The following is a 13,106-nucleotide window of genomic DNA, read 5'->3' as shown; positions in this document are numbered from 1 at the left end:
ATAAATACATAAATATTTGCTTACATTACATTGTATCAATCTATGAAATACAATCCTCCGTGTGAAGTTTGATAATAAACCATAATTTGGAAGTCATGTTCAGAAATGAACAAATTTTCTTTTCCCAGCGACTTCTGAATACTAGCTCACTTACAATTCAAGGAATCTGGGGTTCATTGCTGAAGAAACCAAATAACTTCATTCGTTCCTATCCTGTGGCAATCCAGTCCAGTCAGGATTGTTATATTTTATACCTTTTTTAAAGACCTACTATAGTGTCCTCTGCCCAAAGATTTTCCAGTTTAGACGTCATGAACTAACTCGTACAATATTTTCGGTGACGCATATGTATGTTGTGTAGGTTCTGCATTATGTAATTTTGTTCATTCTCCCGTTTGTTCGATCCTGTTGGCCTAAAACATTTTTCTTAAAACTTTTTCCGATTTTTGTTTTTTTGAACGATTCTTGCTTCTTTTATCTGTAACTAAATATTTAAATTTCTTCTCTTTTTGCACTTTATTGCCAACAATTACAATACTTTCAGCATATTGTGTAACGTGGGTGCTACTTGCCACCATATATTTTATTTTATACATTTGTTACCACGCCAATTTTTTCACATATTAAGAGTATTTCCTTGCACTGCTCTTACGTTACTTTCTGTCAAAAGTCTATATGGTCAAGTTACACGGGGAGTTCAGAGTGCGGGCAATTTTTATCTCCAGAATATTATCACAGGAATCCATAGAGCTATCTATATCTTATTCTATTTTTTTGACTCGTAATAGTGATTAGTCTTGGATACAATGCTGAATATGAATTACGGACCTCATATACGTTGGTCAGTGTGTCCATTGGACTTAATCGGGAGGGCTGATATTCAGATTCACCTACCTTATTTACATCCACCATGCATGGGACAATCCATAGCGCCGTACAGGACAGTGTATATAATAACTTCTAAATGGATCGCTTACTATAAGTAATTTCTCTGTTAAAGAATGTGTAATTCACGTGAGCAATTAGAATCTTAATTGGTCAGATCAATGACAAGTGAATTTCACATTTTTTACTACTTTTTTTTTTTAAAATAAAGTTGCTTCGAGATTTTTTTTTTTTCTTTCTTTGTACCAGTCTATGAAATTTTTCATTAATTCTTATTCTTTTACCGTGTTGAATAGCGTACAAAATACAGCAATGCGACAAAGAACCAAATAAATAAATATTTGTATAGTGAAAGATTTTTTTTCTTTCCCATTTTATTATTATTATCAGAAAGTAGGGGCCTATATATCATTCTAATGAGAGTAGCTGAAGTGCCTTACATATTTTTTTCCTTTTTTTCCATTAATCGTAAATGCAGTTTATTATTATTATCAAATATATTGACTATAATTTTTATCATCACTCCACTTCATGCACTCTGTACTGTATTCCAATATTGTTTCAAATCATAGGGGCCGCGGTGGCACAGTGGTAGAGCATTCACCTCTGGTGCTTGAGGTCCTGGGTTCGATCCCAGCCCCCGCCAAGTGAACTTTGTGGTGGACAAACACCGTGTGCGTGGGTTTTCTCGGGGTTCTCCCGTTTCCTCCCACTTTCTTCATTCCACCATTTCATTCATTACTCATCATCACCGTCTCCTTTAGCCTAACCGGCATAAGCGTGGGACGTAAAACAAAGATTTCATTTCAAATCATAGACAGGAAACATTTGAATAATTGGACATTAGTGAAATATAGAACACAAAAATTAAATATTACTACAACCGTTATATGACTACATAGTTTCGTGTCAGTTTGTTGGTGTTGTATTGAACGTGAATTTTGAAAAAAGTGAATGTTCCATTATTTATAGGTATGGCACCTGGTGAAACATCATGATACAGATGCACAAAAAGAGGGAGAACGTGGAAATAAAATGGTCTCCGAAATCTACTTAACGAGGTTGTTGGCCACAAAGGTAAGTTAGATGTAATTTTAGTACTTTCTATTTTAAAGAAATTAATTTATAGCAAGTTAAAGTGTAGAAAATTTCCCGCACTTTCACTCAAGAAATGCTAGAAATTATATGTAAAACTTTTCTTATATTATACACGAGTCTGATCTTACAACATTCCATCATAAAGCTAACGCCCACATTCCATCATTCCGATAGTTTCGATCCCTCCAGCCTTATGTACAATAAGTACACTCCCTTTGTAGGTCTATGTGTTGATAGAACCTTAACTCTCTTGTCTGCAACAACAATTACTGATATACCTGCAACTAAATCTCAGAGCACCGACCAATCATAAGCAACAGATTTTAACGCTTATTTCATTATTTCATATACATAACATACATTTCATATACGTGTTTCTCTCTCGCTTTCTCTTTCATATATGCAGTATATATTATTCCAGTGCTGAATGTGTGATACGATATATACATAAATCTTTCCTTATTTTTGTTGTCAGGGTACACAGTGGCTTAGTGGTAGAGCACTCACCTGTGGTGTGATGAGTCCCTGGTTCAGTCAGAGATCATGAGAGTTTGTGGTGGACAATATAGTGTCCTTGGGTTTCTCCTGTTTCGTCTGACATTCCCATTCCACCAATTCATTTATAGTCACTCACTTTTATTAGTTATCTGTCTCCCTTAACCTAAAAAGCATAGTCGTGAGACGTTACATTAGATTATTTCATTTCACTTCAGTCTTTGACTTTGCTGACTTCATGTAAGAGATTGAGTAGCATATGAATTTTCGAAAGCACATAAAAAAAAAAAAAAAAAAAAAAGCCAGTAAAGCCACTTAATTCTTCTCACAGCAAACTCAAAACTGTGATTAGAAGTTAATCATTGAATGAATGTTCTTTCGTAGTTGTAGAGTGATCATTGTTTTGCTGGCTTATATGGATATTTGTTGAACATTCAATACATTGAAATTGCAATGCTTTAAGAAATCGTATCTGACACCTAAACCATTTTTTTTAATGTATTACATATAATAAATGAATAAAATCACTTCATATTGTGATTTTGAGTGCAATAAATATGCCTCTCTACACCTTTGTAGTATTGTTAGTAAGATTTTAACTTTCCAAATGATGTGAAATGCTTTGTATTGTATAGCAGGTAACAAACTAAGAAATTATTGTATGTATGTATCTTTCTACCTTAGGGTACACTTCAAAAGTTTGTGGATGATCTGTTCGAGACCATCTTCAGCACTGCTCACCGTGGGAGTGCCTTACCATTGGCCATCAAATATATGTTCGATTTCCTGGATGACCAAGCTCTGCAGCATGGAATCTCAGATCCTGAAGTAGTTCATACATGGAAAAGCAATAGGTCAGTATTCATGTCTCATAATAAGTGCTGAACTAAGTAATTAACTATGTAAGTACGCACAGGGCCGTATTGAACATTTTTGCTTCCCTCGGCCATTATAAAAATGCCTCCCTCCGAAATCAGTGAATACCAATGTCATTCATTGGAGAAAATTTGAGACACTGGCTAAATTGATGCACTCTTGACACTAAGCTGATAAAATCTGTGAAACGCATGAATAGTAGGATGGATCGAATTTCGTTTGAGCAAGTTGCGGAAAAGTTGTCTTTTGGTTAGAGTAGTTTGCATGTAAAATTACAACTTTTTGAACCACTCGTTATCCTTCGTCAACAAGATCAAAAGTTTTATGTGGCCGAAAGTGGGCAGCAAGCGTGTCACGAGCCGCATTTTTGTCTTTTGTTTCAGTTAAACATCGTAAAAAATAATCGTTTTAAGGTAGGATACGTTGTTATAATGTATTTTAAGTAAAAGGTGTGCCTTTTAGAAACATTTTTGTTAATGTGTCAATATTCTAATGAGAAGTTATAATTTCAAGGAGGAATTATTTTGTGTGTATGGAATTTTTCTGAAGTCCATGTATTTGCTGCTCTATTTTGATTTTCAACTGCGTTTGAGAATTTCCAAGATTACGAAGGAACAGCGAACGTAACATAGGACGTGACAGACCTAACATTGGTAACCATGTAAATCAGGTGAAACATTAAAAATTAAACCAATCTGGCGTGGTGGCTAACACAGACCTTTTATTTTGATGAAAGAATAGTTTATCTTCCTTCCCAAAGTGAGTACTTAACTGTTAAAATTGAATCACGTGAATACTGAAGTCAAATATATTTGTTAATAACAGATATATTTTTTTAAAACTTTTTAAAGCGAATAATCCTAGTTTCCGGTACATAGTTTTCATGCCTAACGTACAAATTTTCATATGCTTACGTTGAGAAAAGCATTGAAGAATTAGGAGTTAATATAAATTTAAATGAACGGAGTTTTGCATTGCAATACAGATCAGTTAGCAGAACTGAACTGCTTTGGGGGGAGGGACAGACGGTGGCTCAATGGTAGAGCATTCACCTCTAGCGCTAGGAGTTCCTGGTTTGATGCAGGCCAAGCGAGTTTGTGATGGACAACATCGTGTCCGTGGGTGTTCTTGGGGTCCTCCCACTTCCTTAGACATTCTCTTTACACAGTTCTCTCATTATCATTCACTTTCGTTAATTATCTATTTCCTTTAGTTTAAAGAGCATAATCGTGGAACATAAAACTGGAATTTTAATTTCTTTTGAACTGTCTTAATTGTAAGTAATCTGTCTTTCATTTTACACACATTATTCTTCTTTCCTTAAGTTGAAATCTCGTTTTTTTTAAAAAAAAAATAAATAAAATAAAACTGTTATCATCACAGATTCATTGTAAGGTGTTAGTTATTACTTTGTGCAGAAACTATTATTATTATTTTAAAATTTATTGTAATTACAAGTAATGTATTTGAAACTAACTTTAATCTTCTTCTTTTCTAGCTTACCTCTTCGATTCTGGGTTAATCTACTGAAAAATCCAAATTTTGTATTTGATATCCATAAGTCCAATATAGTGGATTCCTGCCTTTCTGTTGTAGCACAAACATTTATGGATTCATGTTCAACTTCAGATCATAGGTTGGGTAAGTCATAAATATATTTATTTCGTTATTACCAAATTGGTAAAATTGAGTGAACCTTATCTTATACACCTAATCGTAACCAAAGTGCAATCTGTATACACCTAATCTTTCCACTTCCTACCGAAATGCCATCTTGCTTATGCAAAACCTGTTTCATTATTTGTTCTAGAGTGATATTAAATAACGTTGGTGAGGGGCACCACCCCTGTCGATTTTCTCATCCAATTGCATTCTTTGTCATTTCATCCCCTATTCTAACACTTACTTGCTGGTTCATGTAGTAATCGATTCTTCCACTTCATCTCAACCTTCTTCAGAAGTTTCATAAATAATTCACAGTTTATCAGGTCAGAAACTTTTCCTAGATCGATAAACAGAACATACACTTCCTTTACTTTTTCCATAAACCTTTCACATATTACTCTTAATGTGCCAATAGCATCTCTTGCACCCAAACTCTTTCTGAACCTAAACGGTTTTTTCTAAACTTCCTGATTTGTTCTTTCATATAGTCTTCTGTTTAGTATTCACACTACAATTTTTGCTGCATTCAATATTAGACTAATAGTCCTATAGTTTTCACATCTTTCTGGGTTTGCCTTCTTAGCCACTGTTATTATTGTAGTCTTAAACAAATATTGTCTTAAACAGAAACTTTTCTGTTTCATATATTTCGCTACAAAGTCAGAACAAGTCTTTCCTAACACTTTCCTCCCATATTAATGAATTCAATTGGCATATTATTTATCTTAGTTGCCTCCATGTAGGATGTAGCTTTTCCAAGCTCGTCCCGGAGTGTCATAACCCTTGATCATCCTTGCTTACTGTACATTTTTCTTCAACATCTGGCTGTGCAGTCTATTCCTATTCTCATACAATTTCTCAATACATATTCTTTCCATATTCCTAAGACGGAAATTGATACACTGCATGACTACTTTTGTCATTCTTAATTTCTACTCTCATCCTAATACCGCCTTATTTCCTCCAGTTTTTCATAAGACTTCACTCCTTTATACATTTCCTTATATTTTCCTACCCTTTATACTTCATTATTTAAATTTTGTCTTCCTCTGTGTTATCCTGTTTCCACCATCCTTTCGAGCAACGATAATATTAAATCAGTTTTTTTTTTCTTTTAATATTAAGCTTATGAAAATTTATTAGGCTTTCTATTCTCAAGTACATAAACCATACAATATAATAGAAATATGCTAATTTTGCTAGGTAAAGAACATCGTACAAGTCATTCTACAATTCTTTCTTTACTTATTTGATAAGAATTGGATACATTTGAGGTGTTAACATTCGTTTCGTGACTTTCGATATAAAACATTTTGTGCGTATTTTATCCTATTCAACCTTTTAATTTGCTTATATATACACATATTAAAATGTTACATATATTATTTTGCAGGCAAGGATTCTCCAAGTTCAAAATTACTATATGCAAAGGACATTCCAGTGTACAAGGAGTGGGTAGAAAGATATTACTCAGATATTAAAATGATGCCTGCCATCTCAGACCAGGATATGAATGCAATGCTGGCTGAGGAGTCTAGGGTATGTATTATAATTTTAATTAGTATGTAATAATAATAAATTTTATAAATTTTGGGAATAAAACAAGAAAATGCAGTGGAAAACAGCAGTGCAAAACATACAAAGGAAACAAGACCAAATACATCAAACTTATGATGACGCAGCAAATTCATCATATAAATAGAAAATTTGAAGAAAGAATGGATTTTGAAAAACCTGTAAGCAGAAATCTCACAGAACAAAACTACAAGTCAGAACAAACAGAAGCATTAACAACTGCATGTACACAATATGTTAGTTTGAAAGAACTAGAGGGAGGAAAAAAAAAAAAAAAAAAGACTAGTGGCAGGTTCAGTGGTATATACCTGGTTCTACAGGATGAGCAAAGTCCTAGGTTTTAGATAGAGATACGGAAAAAGTGTTTCTCCTCTTCAACCTCCAAGAAATGAGAGAAATAAAAATAACAACTACCGTGGAATAGTATTAACTAGCCAAAGTGTAAAATGTTTTACAAGAATTGTACAATAGTAATGCTAGGACAAAATCGAACAGGATATGTGTGAATAAGAACAAGATTTTAGGAAAGAAAAGTCAAGTTTAGATCTTGTATTTGCACTGAGATTGCCTAACTGAAAAGACCTGGGAAAGCGTAAACAGTTAGTCATATCATTGATAACTCTAGAGAAAAAAAAAATATATGATAAAGGACTTAGAGAGCACATCCATAAAGGACTTTAACCGTTTGGAATGTAAGGGGAAACAATATGGCGGTTCAAACAGTTTTATGAACATAGCTAGTACGAACGAGCCATGGGAAAAGCGAATGGTTCGAAGTGAAATGGAGTCTGAAACAATATGCGGTCTTGCATATTATTCAAAATAGCTGTAGGAGACAGAAGAGGAAAAAAATAATAACAGATCGATGGGAACATTCGTTGACGAAGTAGTGATTTTGTAAGAAATGAAGAATTATAAAAACAACAACTAAATGCTTGAGACAAATATGCAGAAGAATATGGCCTCCGTATAATTCAAGCAAAAGATACAGCTTTGGTTATTTCAACAACATTTCAAACATATAAAACTGCAAGGGAAGTTATTAACTACAGTAGAAAGCTTCAAGTATCCGAGTTCAGAAGCAACAGCAGATGGCTGAATGAGAGAAGAAATTGATAGGAAACTAGGTAGCAAATGGAAATCTTTCACTAAAATTATGAGTTATTTTGAGATCTGATGTGTGAGGATAACATACCTAAGAATGCTAAAATGCTATTATAAAACATTGTCATATCTACTGCTTACTTGCGGAAATATTTATAATAAGCAAGAAAAAACGAAGAAGAATCCAAGTAACATAGATTAAATTCGAAAGAAGCATTCTCGTTAAAAAGTATAAGTAATGAAATCATCAGGAGTATTTTCAACCATGAGAATTTTGTTCGAGAAAGAGTAAAAGATCTATCTAGTCCATGTTAATATGAACATACAGAGAAAATGAAAGAAGTTTCTACACAGAAAAATTACTCAAGAAAGGCGAAGGAACAGACGGTAGGACGAAGTACAAAAGGATATGGTTCAGAAGAATAAAGTAAAGGGGTTCAAGATGAAAATTGTGGGGTGAAAGAAGCCACTGAGGCGCCCCATACAAACCCAGGCACGGTAGGATGTTGGAATTAAAGAACTGATTATGATTATTTTAATCTTTAATTTTTTTTTCCAGTTCAAATTAGTTTGAAATTTACCATTGACCTACAATTTATCCTGCTTTCTGTTATTATTTGATTTCCTGCAAGTTTCTTCACAATTAGTCTTTTTTCTGTATTTCCATTCGATGATGAAAAGAACCACCAAAATAAATTATTATTATTATTATTATTATTATTATTATTATTATTATTATTATTATTATTATTATTATTATTATTATTATTATTATTATTATTATTATTATTATAGATTGTGTTTTAGGTGCCGTTAGAAAATTTAACGTAAATTTTATGATTATAGAATGTTCTTGCAAGAAGCTGAGCTGTACTCTCACCCGTACCGTCTCCACTGAGCAATTTGGTGATAATAAACTATTAACGTCAGTGGCCTTTTGTGTATCCAGTGGCAGCTTGCGATTGAATTTTGACATGCTCGATTTTCAAGAAATAATTATATTTTAGAGTAATATTCTGTATGCATGACAAATGTAGTAGGACTGTATAAACAATATTATAAGTCCTTGTCAAAGCAATGCACTCGCACTCCACCTAACTAGGGAAATAAAAATATGAATGTCAATAAAATCAAACGCACTAATTCATTCACATAAAAAGTGTTTAATCACCAAAAGGGAAACTTTAAAACTAGGAATAATAAATGTGAATTTTTATGCAGTAACACCACATTAAAGTATAGAAATGTTTCGACATATAATCAAATTATAATTAATTATAGCCACTTACATTATCATCATAAGCCATATGTTTTTTAAATACAGTGCAAATAATTATGGTATAATACTTGAATAATGTATTTGTTTATTTATTGGCAATTTATGTATTAGCATGAGGCGCCTCTAATATTCTTAGCAGAGTTCTCATGTCTTAAGACGGTCCTTATTTCTAAGAATCAGTAGTGTGCTTAAATTTATTTATACAATCATTTTTTAGTTTTGGGAGAATTTTGTGAACTAATTTTTAATTAACCTTAAAACAACAGATTGTAAGATTAAAAGTTTCCTCATATTAAAACATGCAAACATGTGATCAATTATTGGAGCCTGTAAATCCTAACAGCATTGTGTCTAATCAAATGTCAATAATAATTGTCGATTTTTTGATAAGGAAATATATTTCATGGCTCTTTTCTTTTTTCAGATACATGCCAACGAATTCAACACGAACAGTGCTATCCACGAATTGTATAGTTATGCAGTGAAGTACAATGAACAATTAGTGGTTACGTTAGAAGAGGATGAGTTTTCCCAAAAACAAAGACTAGCTTATAAACTGGAACAAGTACATAATATAATGGCAGCAGAGTGATCAGTTTCTTTTCCTCAGCATTTTTTCCTTTAATATGGGGTTCCACTATTGAATGTTGGATTGTGATGGTGTAGTGAGTGTGTTGGTTTCATAATAATCACAGTCATGGATATGAGAACACCGACAACGTGACTCTTGTCCCAGGAGAAATAAATAAAAATAAAAGTCTGTGTATATTTCTTTTTAACCGAACCTGGGCCTTGCACTGTGGTTTGAATATGAATGGAGAGATATGACATTTGTTTTTTGCTCAATGACCAGTCAGTACCAGTGTTGTACAGGAAGACCTCTCAAGCAATGTAAGTGTTGCACGATTAACGAAATGCAGAAATGTGAAACTGAACAATCCCTGAAGTGCCTCTGGTAGAATTGGAAAAAGTGTGCAGTGAAACAAATGTTCTCGTGTTTTGTATGCTCGGCTGGCTTCATGCAGCCATTTTTGACACTACTGCGTGTGATATTATTTTTTTTCCATCTTCCTAAAAGAGCCACACTGAACTTTTAATTTGAAGCGATTTGTCGAAATTTAGTCTGCAGCCCTTGAAGTGTCGTTCTTAGCAGGCCTACGAAACTGCAAAACATTTCGGTTGGAACGCGGGGCTTAATACGGGCAACTGCATGGCTAATGGAATGTTCCATAGAAAACTTGAGTTAGGATTCAGAAAACAAGTTTAACATCATTCAGTCTTGTCAGTACAACGGTTTTAAAGCCTTTTTATTTATGTTTTTTTGTTAATGTTTGACACTTTCCTTATGTTAAATCTTTGCTTTGCTTTTCAAAGTGCACTGATGATTTAATGTCTTCCATGTTTCCTCCTTGCACCAAGTTTCTCTGCTCAGAGCACGATTTCTGGCCATTGGACTAAAATCGTGGGAAGTAGTGTAAATTTGTACAGTTTTTAAATTCTGAAGAGAGGGTGAATCCCATACTACAAGCACTGGAGTACTGGAAACAAGGTGTACAGTATATTGTAATGCTGTATAATACCTTTTGTTGTACTATTAAAAGTGTTCCAATGTCATTCTTGTATTCAGGTGCTCCTTGGATCTGTCCAGATTACAACTCGGACTCTGTAAATGTCTCAGTGTAGATGTCTGTGTGAGGCTGTCTTTTCTTTTGACTTCTGTTTCATTTACAATATGCACATTCATCCCGCACATTACTTGATGGTATTTGGAAATAAAAAATAAGAAAGCGTGTATAAGTGAGATTGTTTTTTCAAAGAAAGTAAAAAGTGGGAAAAGAGTATGCTCATAACTGGAATGCGAGCAATGTCCAGCTTTATGTTGGTAGATACTTTGGATGAAGCAGTTTTTTTTATCTGCCTGTTTTTTTGTGGCTGATTGGTGTGTCAGTGTTGAATGAAGATATGAAACTTGTGATTGCCAGATTAGAGTGCAACTTGTTTTTAAAAGAGGACCAAGCATTCTTCACCCATATGATTCCTTAATAAATCATGCAAGCGTCATCTTGTATGCCATTAACTGTAAGAAATATAATTTTTTGTGTAATATATTGATTTCTGCTTCGTTTGAAGAGAAATATTGACCGTGTGTCAAAACTCAGGAAAATTCTGTAGCAAAGTTTTCATTGTTTGTGTGGTGAAAGCCAATCAGAAATTCAATGAACTTACTAAGACTGTTGTTCCTTTTAAATATGAACTGCAATTACTGAAATGGGGGGAAGACTAATAAAGGAAATAAATTTCAAAGACTGCGAATACTTTTCAATCAACATGAATCACAATTGGACACGGATTACAGTGAAGAAATAAATTTTTAAGACTGGATCTTTTTGAATCTATAAGGATTAAAAGTGTGGTATGTTTGCCAAGGGAGGCCATCTTGTTCAACTGCTTCATTGAAAAAAAAAAGAAAACAAACTGAGATTGTATTGTGTATGTCAACGATTTGTTTTTCAACCTTAGTTGTTGGGTGTCTTGAGTGTCCCTGTCCAAAGCATTCATAAAATCCTTTGAACATTGTTGGTCTCCCTCATTGATCACATTAAGTTTGTTTTATCGTTTTATTGTATGGATATGCTCATTGTTTTGTCACTATAAAGGAAAACATTTTTCATGGAATTGTTATTATTATTTCACTGTCCTTTTATCCGCATTTATTTTAAATACATACTAAATGAAACATCATATTTCCATATCACAAAATTCCTACGTTTCAGTGCAAAACAAAGCACTTGAACAGCTCTATATAATTTGTCTAATAATATATATTATATGAGGTTACTTACTTAGACATGGAAACGTATCAAAGTGTATGGAGTTTAAGATCTAACATGAGTGTGGCGAGTAAGAAAAGATGGCTAATGCGTGCAAACACCAGTTTGAGTGAATTGTATTGGAAAATGTACGCGGGAATGTAGGAGTAACAATCTTACATCAAAATAGTAGTGATCTGCGGTAGGAATATCATTCAGAAGCATGTGGAAGCTTTAAAGAAAAGTGCTCTGGTGTACAGAACTGTCAAGTGCATGGCAGCATTTCAATGTGGGAGAGTAGAAAGTGACGACAGAACCCCGTATACACACTGGGGATGGGAAAGAAATCCTTCTCGGAGCCACGAAATTTTCCTCGAGCACTACATCTTCGTTCATGCTCAATGTGAGTTACTAATATTTTTGCAGTATTATTTTACATTCCTTATATGTTGATTGTCCTCCCTCTCCCTCAAGAAAAAACTGAAAAAATCACTGCTCATACAGGACGCCCAGAGTGACCTTTCAAACTTACTCTTTTTGTGCCCTGATCGGTGTATGCTTAGAGAAAAATATGCAGTAATCGTTGCTGAAATTACAGGACCGTAGGAAAATGAAATCTTTAAGTTTTACGTCCCACGATATGCCAGCTAGACTAAAGGAGACGGTGATGATGAGAATTAATGAAATGGTAGAATAAAGAAAGTGGGGAAAACGGGAGAATCCCGAGAAAACTCATACACACGTTTGCTTGGCGAGAGCTGGGATCGAACTAAGGACCCCATGCACCAGAGGTGAAGCTCTACCACTGAGCCATTGCGGCCCCACAGGAGCGTAGGTATCAACCAAGAACAGTCACGTAATTTTTAACAAATATTGAAAGATTCACAGTATTGTTGCCGCAAAGTTGGTGCCACATGAATTGACGGAAGTGGACAAATGTACACAGTACGCGACATGTAGTGGAAATTTGGAGTAACACCAACGGGAAGGTCAACTAATTCTTGTTCAAGTAATTCTTGAACAAAGAGTCATTGCTATTGATGAAACGTAGAGCTGCTGTCGGCTTAATGGCTCCATGCTAGTTTGCATCGAATGTACAGTCTTCTGAAAGCCATCTCCAGTGAAGTTATGGTCATTTTAGCGTTTCTCACATTGTCATTGTAGAACTGAATTTGAGTATTATACCCAGTATCTACTAAACAACTGCATAGCGCAATTCGAGGTAGACGTCCCATTTTGCCACGCTCTAAAATAATCTTGCGCGATGATTAGAGATGCAAAAAACTGTTTTTTTTGGGGGGGGGTGGTATTCTTTCACA

General features: G+C 34.2%; 1 protein-coding gene across 1 annotated transcript in view; it reads left to right on the top strand.

Annotated features, from left to right (window-relative positions):
* PlexA (plexin A) overlaps window positions 1-11,653 on the top strand; it is a 286,902-nt gene extending 275,249 nt beyond the window's left edge. The window contains exons 22-26 of the mRNA XM_081761928.1: window positions 1,858-1,962; window positions 3,163-3,332; window positions 4,853-4,995; window positions 6,413-6,558; window positions 9,402-11,653. Of these exons, the coding sequence (XP_081618054.1) occupies window positions 1,858-1,962; window positions 3,163-3,332; window positions 4,853-4,995; window positions 6,413-6,558; window positions 9,402-9,569 (732 nt within the window). The 3' untranslated portion in view covers window positions 9,570-11,653. The remainder of the gene's footprint in view (window positions 1-1,857; window positions 1,963-3,162; window positions 3,333-4,852; window positions 4,996-6,412; window positions 6,559-9,401) is intronic.
* Window positions 11,654-13,106: the final 1,453 nt, after the last annotated feature.

The sequence above is a fragment of the Thermobia domestica genome, chromosome 6 (genome assembly GCF_964235325.1).
Source record: "Thermobia domestica chromosome 6, izTheDome1.hap1.1, whole genome shotgun sequence".
Taxonomy (NCBI): domain Eukaryota; kingdom Metazoa; phylum Arthropoda; class Insecta; order Zygentoma; family Lepismatidae; genus Thermobia; species Thermobia domestica.
This window is presented reverse-complemented; position numbering and strand designations above follow the sequence as displayed.